Genomic DNA, 19,468 nt, shown 5'->3' with positions numbered 1-19,468 from the left:
AGTCAAACTATGAAAATCAGCAGGCAAAGTCTCATTTATCCTAGAAGATGGTAACAGCAGTCCCCATTACTTCATGTCTGGGTCACATGAAAGCCTCTTAAGTTGGCCTCCCTGCCTCCAGCCTCTAACTTCTCCTCCACACTCAGGGCACTCTTGTCTAATTATCCTTAAATATGACTTCCATCTTAAAAACTGGAATAATTACAATGCTCTATGCCCTTACGTTATATGAGATACTTTCTTGTAGACCTTTTTTCCTAATCTTACAAAAACCCGAAACATACATATTATTACCCAGATTTCATAGATAAGAAAAAAGAACAGAGAAAGTTCGTGACTTGCCTAAGATCACAGCAAGATGGGGGCAGAGCAAGGACTCAACCACCCGTCCAGCACCCATAGTCTTTCCACCACTAGGCTGATTTCTGGGATACGCCAATCATAGCAGGTGGACCCCATGTTGATCCACCCTGGCAACCTAAAGATTCTTGGACTCTTTCAGTTTTCTCTGCTTATTCTTCATGGCTCTTCACAGACTGTCTAGTCCAATTTTTTTTATCATCCACCAACACAAACCTCCACCCACTGAAGTCAGACGCCTTAAGATTCTACCATGTGCCTCTATGCCAGGTCCCAGTAGACCCAGCTGCAAAACAGGGCAAATCATACCTCTACAAGAGGCACACTGCAAGAGGAAAAAGACAAGAGACTTGGAATCAGGAAAATTGGTTTCAAATCCAACCAGAAAGGATATGGTATATATACACAATGGAATATTCAGTTCAGTTCAGTCGCTCAGTCATGTCCGACTCTTTGAGACCCCATGAACTGCAGCACGCCAGGCCTCCCTGTCCATCACCAACTCCCAGAGCTCACTCAAACTCAGGTCCATCGAGTCGGTGATGCCATCCAGCCATCTCATCCTCTGTCGTCCCCTTCTCCTCCTGCCCCCAATCCCTCCCAGCATCAGAGTCTTTTCCAATGAGTCATTAGAAAGAAAGAAAGAAAGAAAGTGAAGTCGCTCAGTCGTGTCCGACTCTTTGCAACCCCATGGACTGTAGCCCACCAGGCTCCTCCCTCCATGAGATTCTCTAGGCAAGAATACTGGAGTGGGGTGCCATTTTCCTTCTCCAGGGGATCTTCCCGACCCAGGTCTCCCGCATTCCAGGCAGACGCTTTAACCTCTGAGCCTCGGCCATAAAAAGGAACGAAATTGAGTCATCAGCTGAGATGTCAATGGACCTAGAGTCTGTCATACAGAGTAAAGTCAATCAGAAAGAGGAAAAATATCATATATTAACACATATATGTGGAATCTAGAAAAATGGACTTATTTCCGGGACAGGAATAGAGAGGCAGGGGTAGAGAAGAGACATGTGGACACGGAAAGGAGGGAGTGGGGGGTCGGAGGCGGGGCGAGGAGCGGGGGACAAACTGAGAGCAGCACTGGCAGATATGCGTTACCATATGCAAAACAGAGAGCTAGTGGGACCTCTGCACGGCACCGAGAGCTCAGCTCAGTGCTCCGCGATGACCTAGCAGGGTTGGAGGGAGTGCCGAGAGGGAGGGGATACACGTATACATAGAAGTGATTCACTTCGTTGTACAACAGAAACTAACACAACATTGTAAAGCAATTATACTCCAATTAAAAAAGAAAAATCCAGTCAGGCAAGTTATCTCTCTGTGAAATGAATGTGGTAAACCCTTCCTGGTAGGATTATCAGGTGGACTGAATGAAATAGTATCTTTAAAGAGCCACTCGGCTACACCAGCACTTATTACTGTTGACAGTGCTGTTCTGTTATCATTCCTGACTTCATTCAGGTGCCACACCACCTTTCCCACTGCACACAGGAGACACATCAAAAAGCCTGCAGTTCTACAAATGCCAAAGATCTGGTCGCCACTAACATCCACGCTCGTGGTGTCTCTTGCAGCTTCCAGGGCTTGAGTCTGGTCAAATTCTGCATTTCAACCTCCCAAAAGCATCCCTCCACATTTCCCAGGCTGGGCTCTTTGGACCACTCACCGATTCCATAGCGAATCTCTTGATGAAAAACTGGAGAGCCTGGAGGCTGAAGATCTCATGTCTCAGCCGTCACATCAGAAAATTACCTGGATGGGGGGACGAGAAAAAAGGAGACAAGAGTCATACAGCAGGGCTTAGACAGAAGACACTGTCTCAGACCAACACGTGATTTCATCTGGAGGCCAGCACCCTTGTTAGGAATATTCCCACTCCACAGTGGCCATCCAGGAATGGGAAGGAAGACAGCTGGGAAACCACTGTTTCAGAAATCCACTTTGGGGCTGACATCTCCATCAGTAAATGTGCGCAAGTGCTCTGGAATCCTTCTTGCATTCTATTTCTAGCTCTACGTTGGAGAGCAATTTACAAGTCATTAACATCTCCAGACCTGGGCTCCGAAACATGAAATTAAATTGTGCTGACAGGTACAGCAGACAGACAGACAGACAGCCACAGCTGTGTGCCCATGGGGAAGTAGAAAAGTTCCCCCAGCCAAGGCAAGGTAGATATATACACGAATCTCTATATTTCAGGACAACCCCTCTGAACCGGAGACAGGATTTTAATTAATTCATGCATACCAAAGCTTAATTAATTGCTGAGTGCACAGAGCACAGGAAGTCTGGGATTAAAAGTGTTACATAAGGGAACAGCTTCAATATTTTTGGAATGGAGGGGAAACAGAGGTGGGGGGTGTGAAAACAAGAGAAGTCAAAGGACCTGCTTGATTCTTCTCCAGTGATCCCTAGTTCAGAGTGGTAACTTCATCTGGGGCCAGAAACCCAGGGACACACTGGAAGCAGCATCTCCATTACTCCTATATCCAACCCAGCCCTAAGTCACGTGTCTCTTCCTAGGTATATTCTCGGCCTGTGCCTCTCCGTCTCCACCCGCACAGCCCTGGACCAGACTCCATCATTCTCAACCTGGGCGACTACACCTACAACTACCTACAACTGGTCTCCCCTCGTCACCATTTCTCCTTCTGAAATCTGATCCCCTACACTAAAGCCAGGACAATCTTTTCCTTTTTATGTTTTACTGTGCAGAATTTTATACAGACAGAACAGTAGAGATCCCCACTGCCCAGCCCCAATCACCATCGATGTATAATCAATCCTACTCCATCCACACTCTAACCCCTCCGCTCTCCACAGTTATTTAGAAGCAAGCTCTAGACATCTTATTTCAGTCATTAACATTACAGCATGTTTGCTATATAAGGTCTTTTACAAAAATATAACAGCAATACCTTTACCACACCTAAAAAGATGATAATTCCTTGATACCACCCAATAGTCTCATAAATGTTTAAAATGTTTTTTAACAACAACAGCAAAAAATCCCAGATCCGAATACAACTGGCTAATACCAGGAGCGCTAGTGGTAAAGAACCTCCTTGCTAATGCAGGAGACTCTGGAGAAGCAGATTTGATCCCTGGGTAGGGAAGATCCCCTGGAGGAGGGCATGGCAACCCACTCCATTATTCTTGCCTGGAGAATCCCACGGGCAGAGGAGCCTGGTGGGCTACAGTCCATAGGCTCGCAAAGAGTTGGACACGACTGAAGCAACTTAACACGATATTCAAAATAATTTAAAACACAAATCTGATCATGTCATCTCTTCATCTACAGCTTAACATTCTTCAATGGCTTCTCAGTGCTTCCAGATAAAAATCAACCGACAGGAACTCCCCTGGTGGTCCAGGGGTTAAGAATCTGTACTTCCACTGCAGGGAGCATGGGTTCTATACCTGGTTGGGAAACTAAGATCCCACATGACATGTGGTACAGCCGAAATTGTTTTAAAATAAATAAAAGCAAAAAGAGCTCCCTAAAATAATTTAAAAAATTAACATACTCAGACTTCTACCCACCTCCTCCCTGACCTCACCTTGTCCACCCAGGCAGCTGGCGCACTGCTGTAACCACCCAACCTTCTTTCAAATCCTACAACTTGCCACAGTCCTCCAACCTCAGGTCTTTTGTGCCTGCTGTTCCCTCTGCCTGTAAGGCTTCCTCATTGACTATGCCTAGTTAACTCCTGTACTTCTTTAAATCTTACTTCCTCAGGCAAACTCTTCCTACTCCTCTAGATTAGATCACAGAATTTATCTCAGTTATTAACTCTACGTTATTCACATGAGAACTGATTAACATCTGCTTTGATAGCAAGTCATGTGAGTACACAAAGATAATGTTTGGATTTTCTGGTTGTATCGCCAGACCACACAGTGGTGTCCAGCACAGTATTAACAAATATTTGTTGGATAAATGATCAAACCACGTTCTTCAACTCTAGATGCCAACGGTGATTGACTTCCTGAACTTTGAGTCATACATTTAAATTGGATGGGAATTGGTAGTCTTATCCTAAAATTGATATGGAAAAGCAACAAACTCAGGAAAGCCAAAACCATCTGGAGGACTCACATTTCCCAATTTCAAAGTGTCCTACAGGACTCCCCTGGTGGTCCAGTGGTTAAGAATCCCCCTGCCAACGCAGGGGACATGGGTTCGATCCCTGGTCCAGGAAGATTACACGTGCTGTAGGGCAAATAAACCGTGAGCCACAACTACTGAGCTCACAAGAGTCTGTATTCTGAAACAAGAGAATCCACCACAATGAGAAGCCCAAGCACCAAAACAGAGAGTGGACCCCGCTATGAAACTAGAAAAAGTCCATGTGCATCAACAAAGACCTAGCACAGTCCAAAATAAGGAATTAAATAAAACCTACTACAAAGCGGCAAAGCGGGAATAATTAAGGCAGTGAGGTACAGGCATAGCATAAACATATACTGCCCTCCAGAATCACAGGGCATGATCTTCCATAACACTCACCTCCCGACCACAACTTAACATGCTATATGTACATGAAAAACAAGACCCTGCACTGGCATAAATGATCAGAGCCTCTCCCAGCCCACCTCTTGTCTTACCTTTCCTTTGCTTTCCTTGCTCCACTCAAGCAAACAATTAAGGCAGTGTCTAGGCTGGATCATTTCTCCTATTCTTCACTCTCAATCTGAATTTCAATTATACATCCCTGCCCTTCAGCATGTGACTCTGCAGTCCTTCCCACCGTGGTGGTTGGTGGTTCTTGTTGTTCTTTCTCACTGGATTCTAGACTGGCCCGCTGATGACTCATTTACAACAGAATTTGGACGGAAGCGACAATGTACTGCTCCCAAGTCTATCCCTTCCCTCTGCGATGCGCCACGAGGGGAGGTGGTTTCACTAGTCCTTTTCAACTGCTGCCTTTCAGTCTTGACCCTGCAGGGAACCCAGTCTGAAGTCCAGCCTGAGCTAGCCAAGCCCAGCCTAGATCAGCCAGATCACAACCGACCCACAGACCCACGAGTGTGAAAATAAACACTGGCTGTCAAGCAAGTCACTGCAATTCTGAGGTTTTTGTTACTCAGCAAAACCTGACTGATACACATGGGAACACTAATTCATGGACACCAGTGAATATCAATATGACTGGAAAAAAAAGACAGCCTTGCACACAGACAGCACAGGTGTGATAACAATCAGCAAAGCCACCTCTTGAAGAAAACACACCTGCTTGGTGCCAATTTGACCCTGACAACAATCCTGCTGGGCAGACATCAGACCAGCTTTACAGACGGAAACACAGAGGCTCAGAGATATGCAACAGTATGTCCAGGACAGTGTGTTGGCAGAACTGGGATTCCAACCCAGGTTGTTGTCTGACTCACAAAGTCTAATCAGACTTTTTCTCCTTAAAAGAACTCAAAGATGCTCAGAGACCACTGTCACATGAGTCGCTGGTCCACCAATCCACCTCTGTCCTTGTCCCACTTTCTTGAATGTGTCTTCACAAAGGGCTGCAGGGACAGAGTGAAGGGTCACTGGAATTAAACTTAAATGCCTTGAGTCCCAAGCCAGCTAGGCCCCAAAACAGAGCCTTGTCCTGGTCAGTGAGCTTCTTTGGCTGTCGGGTCCCTTGTTTGTGAAATGAGGTCACTCTCCTAGCCTGGTTCAGCAGTAAAGAATCCACCTGCAATGCAGAAGGAGACACAAGAGATGTGGGTTTGATACCTGGGTCAGGAAGATCCCCTGGAGGACGGCATACTCCAGTATTCTTGCCTGCAGAATGCCCTGGACAGAGGAGCCTGGTGGGCTACAGTCCATAGGGTCGCAAAGAGTCAGACACGACTGAAGCGCCTTAGCACTCACATGCATCCTGGCCTGACCTACGTCACTAGACTGGCATGAACCCCCAGAGAGATGGTGTGTGAAACTGCTTTGACACCAAAGTCAGTTCCCATCCTGCTTCCTCGACTCTGAGCTCACTCGAATTAGGTTAGCATCTACGTATAGGTCAGTGTCACACTCACGCTGCTCTGAAACCATTTATGCTTTGAGACTGATTGTTTCTTCAAACAGAGATTATTTCTTTCCAGTTATAAAGTAATCCAAGTCCATCATGAAAAATAATAAGGCATGAAAATAAAATATTTCAGTATCCCAACACCTAGAGAGAAAGAATATTTTTAAGGCTGTTTCCTTTCTGGGACTGGTTTTTGTAAGTCAAATAACTAGGGAAATATCAGCAACTTTAAAAAAAAATCCATATTCATTCATTCAAGGAATATTTGTTTTGGACCTACCAATCTTTGGCAGGGAAGACAAAGCCAAAAATAAAAAAATTCATAATCTCAAGGAACTAACATTCATTCATTTTTTTTTTTTTTTTTGGCCACAATGAAGAGCTTGCAAGATCTTAGTTCCATAACCAGGGACTGAACTTGGGCCATGGCAGGGAAAGCACTGAGTCCTAATCCCTGACCTGCTGGAGAATCCCTACCCCCTCTTTTATTTTTCATCTAATCACAAATACTTTTTGATCCAGAATTCTGACTCCATTCAAAGACTGGTGCTCACTTTTTTTCTTTTCTTTTTTACTGACATTCTTTTTTTTTTTAACTCCACAAATAAATGGAGCACCAACTATATGCTGGGCACTTGCTAGTAATAATAATAATGGCAATTTCCTTGCTAGACCTTGTACTCTAACAGTTTGGTTTATAACTAAAAGTTGGCCCCTTAGAACAAGCGCATCTGGATTAGAACTCAGATTGTGCCTCTGTTATTTATTCTTTCATACTTCAGTTTCTTCATCTTTAAAACTGGGATAATTGAAGTTCAAGCACCAAGCCAAACAGTAACTGGTAGTAGCAGTAGTAATAGTATCATCTTGTTTAATTCACACAACCATCCTACAAGAATCTGAAACTCACAGGTTAAGGAACTTTACATGAGGTCAGGCGCTTACTACTTCCGCACCTGGAGCCCAAGTCCACTGGGGACCCCATGAGAGATGAGAACACACCTCAAAATTGCCTCCCAGGGGTAAGGAAGCTGAGATATTTATGCATAAACTCCATGCCTCCCTGGCCGAGTACAGCCAGGGAATGGCCTCAGAGAGAGATGGAAGCCGTTCCATGGAACAGGCACTGTCTGCAAGACCTTCCAGGGTGCGCTCAAGGACACAGGCTGGGAACACACAGCATCCGTAAGTAGATGCTCGATACATACGCACCAGAGAAGTGAATGAATGTGTGTTATCAACCCCCTTGCTCTTCTCCATAACCTCTCATTTCCCCCTGCCACCAGTGAAGAAAGATTTAGAGCAAGTACCTGCCAGAGTGAACCAGAATTCATTACCATCAAGCATCTTAATTTTTATCCACCCACATTTCTGCTTTTTCCATTGAAATTCTATTTTGTGTCCCACAGTATGTCATTCCAGACAGCGATTACTGCACGCCAGGCAGAAACAGGGACATAAGTCATTGGGCACCTCAGCCCTTCTTTACTGCCAATCTCCAAATAGGTGTTGAGTTTTATTCAACAGAAGTGACTTCACCGATGAGGAGATTCATATCCTTTTACGGAGGATGTTGTGAACTGGAGTCGCCTGCAGCTGACTACAGTTTGGACAGTTTTCTTTGTTCCCATAACATCCAGCAAACACTTTTCCTATTTACTGATGAGACTCTTTCCTGTTTTGTAGAAATCATAGTTAGAAAACCAGGAACAGAAAGGAAATAGCCTGAGTACATATTTCTACCAATCTTCCTCTTATCTACTGGAAGCCTAGCTTGTCTATCCCCACTCAAAATGCCTTCTCCTTCAAGCAGCTTTCTCCAGAAAAGGGAACCCTCCTACACTGTTGGTGGGCATGCAAATTGGTACAGTCACTATGGAGAACACTGAGGAGGTTCCTTAAAAAACTAAAAATAGAGCTACTGTCTGAACCAGCACTCCCACTCCTGGGCATATACCTGGGGAAAACCATAGTTCAAAAAGATACGTGCACCCCAATGTTCAAAGCAGCACTGTTTACAACAGCCAGGACATGGAAGCAGCCTAAATGTCCATCCACAGAGGAATGGATAAAGAAGATGTGGTACATATATACAATGGAATATTACTCAGCCATAAAAAAGAAAGAAAGACTGCTATCTGCAGAACATGGATGGACCTAGAGACTGTCATACTGAGAGAAGTCAGTCAGACAGAGCAAGGCAACTATCATATGATATCACTTGTAGCGGAATCTAAAAAACCAAAAGGGTAAAATGAACTTATCCACAAAACAGAAACAGAATCACAGATGTAGAAAACAAACTTATGGTTACCAGGGCTTAACAGGGTAGGGAGGGGTAAACTGAGAGATTGGGATGGACATATACACAAGACTATAAATAAGACGGATAACTAAGAACCGAAGGTATAGCACAGGGAAATCTACTGAGTACACTGTCTGGCTGGATTATAAACTCATGATGACTGTGTTCATGTCTTAGACCATGTTTCTGGGTGGGCTGCACACTAGGCCACAGTCAGGAGGCCAGGTTGGGTAGTCTGAGACCGCAGTCAAGTGGGTGCCGGGGGACAGGGATACAGAGGACAGAATAAACTCTCACAAGTGACCTAATCTGGGTGTGAACAAAATGTAGGACCTGCCTCACAAACAATGAGCAAGTGCCTACTGCATGCCATGTCCCATTGGCAAGAGCTTCCTGTAAATGACAGTCACCTGTTGGAAAATCCCTCCATTCAATTACTGAAAAAATGTTTGTTAAGCTAAGTGCCAAGGATGTAATAATGGTCAGCAAAGGTGGCACAGTGGTAAAGAATCCACCTACCAATGCAGGAGACAAAAGAGATGAGGGTACGATCCCTAAGTCAGGACGATCTCCTGAAGGAGGAAATGCCAACCCACTCCAGTATTCTTGCCTGGAAAAGTCCATGGACAGAGGAGCCTAGTGGGCTATAAAGTCCATGGGGTTGCAAAAGAGTTGGGCATGACTGAGCAACTGAGCACGCACGTGCACACACACACACACACACGCACACACACACACACAGCAAAATAGACCCAGGCTCTGCTTAGAGCCCGTGGTTAAGAGAATCAGACCTTAACCAAACTACCTCCTGGGCAATGAGAAAAAGTGCTGGGTGCCATAGGACCCTATGCACTGCAGGTGAATAGTAACTTCTCAGAATCTTAAAATGTTGCATCCTGAGAACTGTGTGAACCTTAACATACGTGGATGCCAGGGAAACAAGCTCAGGGAGCTGAGAAGAGAACCACCGAGTAAGCTTCAGAACTGTGTGCAGAAGGCCTCATTCACCACAGTGCCTGCTCCCCACACAACGCAGAAGCAGGTCCAACTCAGTCTGTGCCACCTCAAAATTTACACATTTCCTGGGGTCCCCTGGGAAGAACTGCAAGCGCGGTGTGTGAAGTCTGCGGGTGCCTAGGGTCTGTTGTGCTACCAACTGTTTTAACAGTATGATGCAGGTCCCTGCAAACAATTGCGTGTTTACCATCAGCAAGCACACTGAGCGCAGAGCCATCTGTGTGGCTGCCCCCCAGGCTCGCTGCGTAGGAGAAGGAGCAGCAGGCAGCCCTGTGCTGGGGGAATTTCCCAAGCGCTGGAAAGAGGACAGTCTTTGGAGTAGGAAAGCTTCCATTGCAGCACTGATTCTCCCCGCTAACTGCTGTGCGACCCCAGGCCATGAGCTTCACTTCAGTGAGACTGTGTCTTCTTCTGGTAAATGTGGATGGGAGAAGACACTGATGGTGCCCTTCACACTGCGAGGGTGCCCACAAGTCCATGAATGTCCAAGTGCATCCTACGGCAAGCAGCACTGGGACCTCCTGCCAGAGAATGTGCTCTCAGTAGAAAAAGCTGGACACTGGGAAAGACTGAAGGCAGGACGAGAAGGGGACGACAGAGGATGAGATGGTTGGATGGCAATTCTGACTTGATGGACGTGAGTTTGAGCAAACTTCGGGAGATGCTGAAGGACATGGAAGCCCGGCATGCTGCAGTCCATGGGGTCACAAAGAGTCAGACATGACTGAGCAACTGGACAAGTGCCAGAGAACTAATACTCTTCAGATGTGGCCATCACACAAAGATGTCAGCAGATGTATGATGGATAAACTCCCCTCCAGTGACAACCCACAAGTAGAAGGACGTCAGCAGCCCAGGGTCCCGACTTGCTGGCTTCTCAGCAAGGCCAGTGCCATAGACGTGGCTCCTGCAGCTGGTCATCCTGCTGCAGGGGACAGTCAGGGGGGCCACGACCAAGGCCTGGGCTCCGTCCTGCCCAAGGAAAAGGGAATTGGGATGGAAAGGACTTTGCGTGGAAAGGTATTCATCCCCCTGCAGGAAGCCCCAACTGCCCAGTGCCCACAGGGCACCATGAAGGGCTTGCGTGGGCACCAGGCACTCTTCCACCTTCGCTTGTGCTCACACTTCACCAGTTTCCCGCAGTGAGAAGCCCAGCTGCGATATGAGCCCCATCTTCGAAAGGAGACAACAGCTTTGACAGGTTAAATAATAACTGAAAAAATAATAACAACAGCTAGCATAATGCAGGAGACGTGGGTTCAATCCCTGGGTCAGGAAGATCTCCTGGAGGTGGAAAAGGCAATCAACTCCAGTATTCTTGCCTGGGAAATCCCATGGGCAGAGAAGGCTGGAGGGCTACAGTCCATAGGATCACAAAGAGTTCGACACAACTGCACATACAAGAAAGGGAAAAAAGACTAGATACATTTTTTTTTTATTATTTTATGTGGTTAAAAAAAAACACATGACATAGAATTTACCACTTTAGCCATCTTCAAGTACATAGTTCAGCAGTGTTAAGTATATTCACATTGCTATAACAGCAGATCTCCAGAACTATCTCATTCTATAAAAATGAAACTACACGATTTATCAATAACTCCGCATACCCCCTCCCTCCAGCCCTGGGCAACCACCATTCTACTTTCTATTTCTATGAATCTGACTACTGTAGATACCTCACGTGAGTGGAACCATACAGCATTTGTCTTTTTGAGACTGGTTTATTTCACTTAGCATGACGTCCTCAAGATTCATCCATGTCACAGCATGTATCAGAATTTTCTTCCTTTTTAAGGTTCGATAATATTCCATTATATGTACATATGACATTTTGTTTATCCATTCAGCTATTGATGGCTGAATAAGGGTGAGTAGGCTGCCGTGAATATGGATGTTCAAGCATCTCTTTGGGACCTCAATTCTTTTGGATATATATATATACACCCAGAGGTGGATCTGCTGGGTCATACAGTAATTCTAGTTTTAATTTTTGAAGAACTGCCACGCTGTTTTCCACAGAGACTGCACCATCTTACAAACCCACCAACAGTGCACAAGGGTTCCAATTTCTAGGACTAGATACACAGTTGAAGAGTAAATGAGCGATACGTTTAATAAATGAATAATATGCGTGTGTGCTCAGTCACTCAGTCATGTCCGACTCCTTGTGACCGCATGGACTGGAGCCTGCCAGGCTCCTCTGTCCATGAGATTTCCCAGGTGAGAATACTGGAGTGGGGTGTCATTTCCTTCTCCAGGGCATCTTCCTGACCCAGGGATCAAGCCTGTGCCTCCTGCATTGGCAGGTGAATTCTTCACCACTGGAAAACCAAATGAATAATAGACATAACATAATAACACAATACCTTTAAAAAAATCTTTCAGCAGTGCCGCACGGCATGTGGCATCTTAGTTCCCTGACCAGGGATCAAACCCACACCCACTGCATTAGCAGCACGAAATCTTAACCACTGGACCCCAGGGAAGTCCCAATAATACAATGAAGTGAAGTGAAGTTAAAGTCGCTCAGTCGTGGCTGACTCTTTGCACCCCATGGACTATACAGTCCATGGAATCCTCCAGGCCAGAATACTGGAGTGGGTAGCCTTTCTAGGGGATCTTCCCGACCCAGGGATCGAACCCAAGTCTCCTGCATTGCAGGTGGATTCTTAACCATCTGAGCCACAAGGGAAGCCCTCAATAATACAATACTTTTCTAAAATTTATTCACTTATTTTACTTCTGGCTGTGCTGCATCTTCACTGCTACACAGGCTTTTCTCTAGCTTCATTGAGCGGGGGCTACACCCCTGGGCTCCAGAGCACAGGCTCAGTAGTTGTGGTACACGGGTTGAGACATTCTGTGGCATGTGGGATTTTCCCGGATTAGGAATTGAACTTGTGTCTCCTGTATTGGCAAACAGATTCTTTAGCACTGAGCCACCAGGGAAGCCTAACACAATACTGCAGGTACATACTGGAAACCTCCCAATCCAAAGGCTAACATTGCTCCCATGATTATGTTCAATATGAGAAGTTCCTCTGGGACAGGAACCATGACTTAAATTTTCCTCTAAATCTCTGATCTTGACCCCCAAAGCCATTGTCCAGGGGCTGACATGCAGCAGGCATATGGCGGCTGCTGCTGCTGCTGCTGCTGCTAAGTCGCTTCAGTCCAACTCTGTGCAACCCTATAGACGGCAGCCCACCAGGCTCCTCCATCCCTGGGATTCTCCAGGCAAGAACACTGGAGTGGGTTGCCATTTCCTTCTCCAATGCATGAAAGTGAAAAGTGAAAGTGAAGTTGCTCAGTTGTGTCCGACTTCTAGCAACACCATGGACTGCAGCCCACCAGGCTCCTCCATCCATGGGATTTTCCAGGCAAGAGTACTGGAGTGGGGTGCCACTGCCTTCCCCTAGGCATATGGCAGTATTTGCTGAATGGTGACAGAGGGGCAGATGCAATCAAGGAATGCTTCCAGGAAGGAGATGGCATTGCAAGAGACAAAGGACAGTCTGGCAGAGAAAAGGATGAGCAGGGGTGACTGCAAAGAGAGGCCTGGCTGATTGATTTCATCTCATTCTTGAAGGCAGATGTGATTTGTGTCTAAGACTCAGTAATGCTGTCAAGACAGGATAACACAATATGCTTCATAGGTGCTCAGTGACACCTGTTGACCGAACACATGGTCAGAATAAGAGTGAAATAATCAGGAGAAGCATCAGAAAGACTTCTGTATGAGCTGCCAGAATGAGAAACTAGGGGTTCCCTTAAACTACAGGGAAGTATACATGTGACCAACACCAGCTTTCCCTGCCACTCCACCACCTCCAGTCGAACAGGAAGCCCGAGAAGAAACTACCTCCCAGCCCAACCCTGAGGAAGCCTCGTGACCAAGAAAACCCCAATCCTCAAACTTCTGTCTGGAAATCCATCTTAGGAATTTTACTGCCTGTAAACCTAGAAGGATCAGCCAATGTCTCTAAGACTTCATTTCAAAATGAAGTTTCTCCAGAGTCAAGACTCTTTCCTTCTCCTGAGGATGTAAGTCTTCTCTATTTCATAGCTATTTGCCTCTGAGGTATGGCAAGTGACATAGCAGGATGCTGCATCTGGATGCAACTGACTCACGGCAGGCTTGAGTCCACTCCCCGCGCCCCTGAGGTCCCCACCAGTGGAGTCACCGAATCCAGGATGCCTGCCAGACTGGAAGGCCCTGGGAAAATCACCCAGGCAGGCACAACAGAGCTGTGAGCAAAGAGTCCCACCTCTACCATTACTCTCCCAGAGAAGACTTCGGGGAAACCAGGAGACCCTGTGGCTAGCACAGTGTCTGGCTTAGTCAATGTTCACTGAATGAATGAATGACCACCTAAACAAACACCCTCACACCAAGACTTGGAAGCACACTCTAATTTCCCACCAGAGTACAGCTGCCAACCGGTCAACATCAGCTAAAAGTGTCATGGAGTCCTGCAAGCCTCCTGCTTTGTCTCTGTCTCAAACATAACTCAGCTTCTCTGGTGGCTCAGTGGTAAAGACTCTGCCTGATGATGCAGAAGACGTGGGTTCGATCCCTGGGTCGGGGAAGATCCCCTAGAGAACGAAAAGGCACTCCAATATTCTTGAAAGAAGATCAAACTAGTCAATCCTAAAGGAAATCCTGAATATTCATAGGAAGGCCTGATGCTGAAGCTTCAATACTTTGTCCACCTGATGTGAAGAGCCAACTCATTGAAAAAGATCCTGATGCTGGGAAAGATTGAAGGCAATAGGCGAAGGGGGTGGCAGAGGATGAGATGGTTAGATAGCATCACTGACTCAGTGGACATGAATTTGAACAAACTCCAGGAGACAGGGAAGGACAGGGAAGCCTGACATGCTACAATCCATGGAGTTGCAAAGAGTCAGAAATGACTTAGCAACTGAACAATACAATTCTTGCCTCCAGTATTCTTGCCTGGGAAATCCCATGGACAGCAGAGTCTGGCTGGGGCTACTGGCCATGGGGTCGCAAAAGAGTCAGACACGACTTTAGGGACTAAACAACAATAAACGTAGGTCACCCTTAAGCATCATCTTCTGGGGCCTTGTGTGAACTCAACTTCTCTTAGAATCAAGGCTCCTCACCTTCCCCAACTCCCTTAAATGACAAAGAACCATGAGGACCTGAGTCTGAGGCGGGAATATTTGCAGCCCAAAGTAGCTGGGGATTTGGGCCCTTCTACCTGCTTTGGAGATAAAACCCTCTAATGGAAAGTCCATTGGCTCCTCAAAGCCTCAGAAGCAAAATGAGAAGGATAAGGCCCAGGTCTCAAAACAATTGTGTTTCCCAGGAACCAGGGAGACGGAACAGAAAGAATATCAGACGTTTCTCACTCTGGCGACATGGCAGCTGAGTGGACATGGGCACCCTTCCCCCTTGTCACACCGAAAATCTTGAGTGAGTGTGACTCCAATGGTTTAAAAGTTATAACCAACAAGGAAAGAGAGAAGAAAAGGGACGACAGGCCATGAATGAAGGCCATACTCCAGGACACATCCATGCCCAGCTGCACACACGCACACACACACACAGACACACACACAGACACACACACACACACACACACACACACACACACACACACACACACACACACACACACACGCTGGCCTGCAACCGAGGAATGCATGCAGGCTGACCTGTGCGGGCACAACAGGCCGCAGGGCGGACCCAGATACCATCCGGGGCCTCACAAAGGACTCGGTGTGCTAGGCCACAGGACGTTCCAGCAGCAGCCTGTTTCCTCTGTGGAAGCGGTCCTCCTGGCCCACTCTGATACAAGAGATGGGCGGAAGGATCAGTTCCCCCTCACAGCACCGGGATTGTTGTGGAAAGCAGGCCTCTGAATCATGTAAGCCTGGAGGGCCCACGTGTGCAGAAGCCACACCTAGACTGATTTCTTGAGACAGAAAACTCAACACCTACTGGCTTTAAAAAAAAAAAGGGAAGTGGGAGATGCTGGGCTGACCAAACTGAGAAGTCCAGGAATGGCTGTAACTTCAGGCATGGCTAGATCCAGGGGCTCACGTGTGGTCAGGGCAAGGCTGGTCTCCATCTGCTGGTTCTGCCTTCCTGGAAGGGTGATGGGGGGTATTTCAGGCAGCTCTGCCCCCAGGGGCCCACTGGCCTTCAGGTCTATGTGCAGTCAGAGCTCAGCAACCCCTGCGGAAGGCCAGATCTCTTTCCCCATGGTTCTAATAAAAGTCTCAGGGTTGACTCTGACTGTGTATGCAGGCCTGAACTCGGCCCTGTGGCTAGGGGCTGGAAGACTCCACGGGCTGGGTGTTGCTCACAGGTCCATACAGGTGAAGGGCTGGGTCATGTCCACAGGACCCACATAGACTAAGGGGACGTAGGTACTCACCTGAAGGAAAGTAGGGGAGAGAGAGAGAAAGATAAAGAAGGAAAGAGGGAGGATAAAGAAAACAGGTGGCTCAGTGGCAGAGCCAATGCAGGGCACACGGGTTCGATCCCTGGTCAGGGAACTAAGACCCCAGACGCTGTGGGCCAACCAAGCCCGTGCACCACAACTACTGAGCCTGCGCTCTACGGTCCGGGAGCCTCAACTACTGAGCCCACTTGCTGCAACTACCGAAGCCCGAGTGCTCCAGAGCCCGTGCTCCGCAGCAAGAGAAGTCCACACACCAAAACTAGAGAGTGGGCCCCGCTGGCCACAACTAGAGAAAAGCCCATGAGACAAAAAAGACCCAGAGTAGCCAAAAATAAATAAATGAAATGTAAAAAAAAAAAAACCAAACATGGTATAAGCCACAAATAATTTCTATTATTAAGGAATAAAACAGCAATCAACCTCAGCTTTAAATAAAACAAGAAGAATAGCAGCCGACCGAGCTTTTGTGTCTTGTCTTCTGTAATAGCTTTGATGAGATATAATTCACATACCATACAATATAGCGATTTAAAGGACACTCTTCCACGGTCTGAAACATAACTCACAGAGTTGTGGGACTATCACCCTAGTCGATTTTAGAATATTTCTGTTGCCCCCAAAAGAAACCTCACTCATCAGCAGTTACTCCCCTCCAATTCCACCTCCACCCACTCCTGGCAAAAGAACAGTGTAACTACCTGTTTCTATAGATTTGCCTATTCTGGCGATTTCATATACACAGAATCATACAAAAGGTGGTGGTGGGGGGGGTGGTGGTTTGGCTTTTTGCTTTAATACTTTCATTTACTTATTGGCTGTGTTAGGTCCTCATTGCTGCTCGAGTTTTTCCGCTAGTTGCAATGAGTGGGAGCAGCTCCCTAGTTGCAGTGTGCGGGCTCCTCATTGCAGTGCCCTCTCTTATTGCTGAGCGCAGGCTCGAGGACACGCATGGGCTTCAGCAGCTGCTGCAGGTGGGCTCAACAGTTGCAGCTCCCAGGCTCTAGAGCACAGGCTCAACAGTTGTGGTACCTGAGCTTAGTTGCCCCAGGGCAAGTGGGATGTTCCTGGACCAGGGGTGGAACCCATGTCTCTGGCACTGGCAGGTGGTTTCTTTACCACTGAGCACCAGGGAAGCCCAGTGGGTGGATTTTAAGAATTCTGTCTTTTGTCCTAAAATCTGCAAAAAAAAATCCATTTCCTGGACTCCTAGTTGAACTGAGTCTGGACTTACTCCCTGGAATCACTGTTAAGGATGTGGACCAGAGGAGGGATGACCGGGCCTGGGAGACCCTGAAGCCTGAGGTGGTTGGTATGACTGGAGATGACTCAGCAGCCAGGGCGTAAACCCTCCCGGAAGCCTGGTCCAAGCTTCTGGTCTCGCCCCTGGCACGGTATGGGGTGGAGTGGGAAAATCGTGGGCTCCAGCTTATCAGATGTTCCAAAGAATCCCCAGGTAAGGGCGCCATGGGGCTCCACCCAGCACCCTTCCTCATTCCTGACTTCATTTGGGATCCCCCTTCTCCCAGGAGATGCGTGTTCCTGCAGCTCCCAGGAGCGGGCTCTGCTGGTTCAAAACTTTCCTGGTCACTGTAAAATGACTTTGCTGCAATAAAAATTAATTAAAGAAAAATAACACCTTTCAAACAAAAATAAAACAAAATGTGGACTCTATAAAACCTTAAAAAGAACACCTTCCCAGTACTTTGCCAGTGAGTATTCTAAAGGGCACGTGACCCAACTTGGATCAAGGAGACCTAGAGTCGGAGGCTCTTTCTCCATCTCCTAGAAGAGGTTTTGGAAATGGTGTTTCCTCCCTTCTTCTGGATGTTATAATAAAGATGTTCGAGGTGGAGGCAGACCGTCTCATTACCAGCCTCAAGGAGAAGTCAATGCAAGATGAAGGATGGATCTGAAGACCTACAGGAAAACGAAGTGGGGCCTCCTGGAACAGACACTAATTCTGTGCTACATGTCCCTCATGCTCCACCATCCCCTTTCCCAAGTCCCAGATTGGCCTTTAGGGACTAATAATGCAAGGCCCTCTTCCCTCTGCTGCAGGATGGTTTTGGCCAACAGGGAGCCCTCAGCAGGAGACAGGAGGGCTTCTGCCCCTTCTGCCCCTCTCTGGACCCACCACTGCTCCCTCTCTGGGGGCCACTGTGAACTGGCTGCCACCTTCAACCCAAGTCTGAGCTCTGGTCAGAAACCCTCCTCATGCCCTCCCTGTCTTCAGGTCCCAGCATCTGTTCCCTCCCCACCCCTCAAACTGGGCATGACACAGGAGCCCCAGGGCCACATGACCTGGGCACCACACTATTCCTGGAGCTTCCCTGCACCTGCCCACACCTTCCTAAAGATCCCTTCACATGACCCACAAGCACAGCAAAGATGCTCAAAGGCACCAGTCATTACAAAATGCAAATCAGGGACTTCTGGTGGTCCAGTGGGTGAGAATCTGCCTTCCATTGCAGGGGACACAAGCTCAATCCCTGATCGGTGAACTAGGATCCCACATACCATGCCATGGGGCAACAGCACCCACAAGCCACAACTAGAGAGAAGCCCACAGACAGCAGTGAAGGTCCTGCGTGTCACAACTAAGACCCGATGCAGCTAAGTAAATAAATAATAAAACATTTTCTTAAAAAAAAAAAAGGAAAGAAAATGCAAATCAAACCACAGTGACACACCATGTGATACCCACTAGATCAGCTATCATACCAAAAAACATAAATAACAAGTCTTGGCAAGGATGTGGAGAAATGGAACCCTCTTATATTGCTAGGAGGATGTAAAATGATTCAGCCACTTTGGAAAAGCTTGGCAGGTCCTCAATAAATTTAAATACAGAGTTAACAGATGCCTCATCAATCCCATTCTAGGTATATTCCCCAGAGTTGAAACAAGGTTTTCAAACAAACATTTACAGGTGAATGTTCAGAGAGGCACTACTCACAATAGTCGTAAATTTTAAATAACCCAAATGTCTATCAACTGATGAATAGACAAATAAAATGTGGCTGGTTCATACACTGGAATATTGTTCAGTCATAAAAAGGAATGAAGTACTGATACATGCTTCGCCATGGATGAACTTCAAAATCATTATGCTAAGAAAAAAAAGCAGAAACATTACTTTGCTGACAAAGGTCTGTATAGTCAAAGCTATGGTTTTTCCACTAGTCACATATGGATGTGGCAGTTGGACCACAAAGAAAGCTGAGCACTGAAGAATTGATGCTTTTGAATTGTGGTGTTGGAGAAGACTCTTGAGAGTCCCTTGGACTGCAAGGAGATCCAACCAGTCAATCCTA

The 19,468-nt window shown here is 46.9% G+C and overlaps 1 protein-coding gene across 4 annotated transcripts in view; it reads right to left on the bottom strand.

Moving 5' to 3' along the window:
- ASAP1 (ArfGAP with SH3 domain, ankyrin repeat and PH domain 1) overlaps positions 1 to 19,468 on the bottom strand; it is a 339,676-nt gene that overhangs the window by 305,972 nt on the left and 14,236 nt on the right. For all 4 annotated transcript variants that reach the window (XM_027560830.1, XM_027560831.1, XM_027560826.1 and 1 more), the window contains exon 2: positions 2,033 to 2,118. In XM_027560830.1, coding sequence (XP_027416631.1) covers positions 2,033 to 2,091 — 59 coding nt within the window. In that variant the 5' untranslated portion in view covers positions 2,092 to 2,118. The remainder of the gene's footprint in view (positions 1 to 2,032; positions 2,119 to 19,468) is intronic.

Source organism: Bos indicus x Bos taurus, chromosome 14, assembly GCF_003369695.1.
Source record: "Bos indicus x Bos taurus breed Angus x Brahman F1 hybrid chromosome 14, Bos_hybrid_MaternalHap_v2.0, whole genome shotgun sequence".
NCBI lineage: Eukaryota > Metazoa > Chordata > Mammalia > Artiodactyla > Bovidae > Bos > Bos indicus x Bos taurus.
This window is presented reverse-complemented; position numbering and strand designations above follow the sequence as displayed.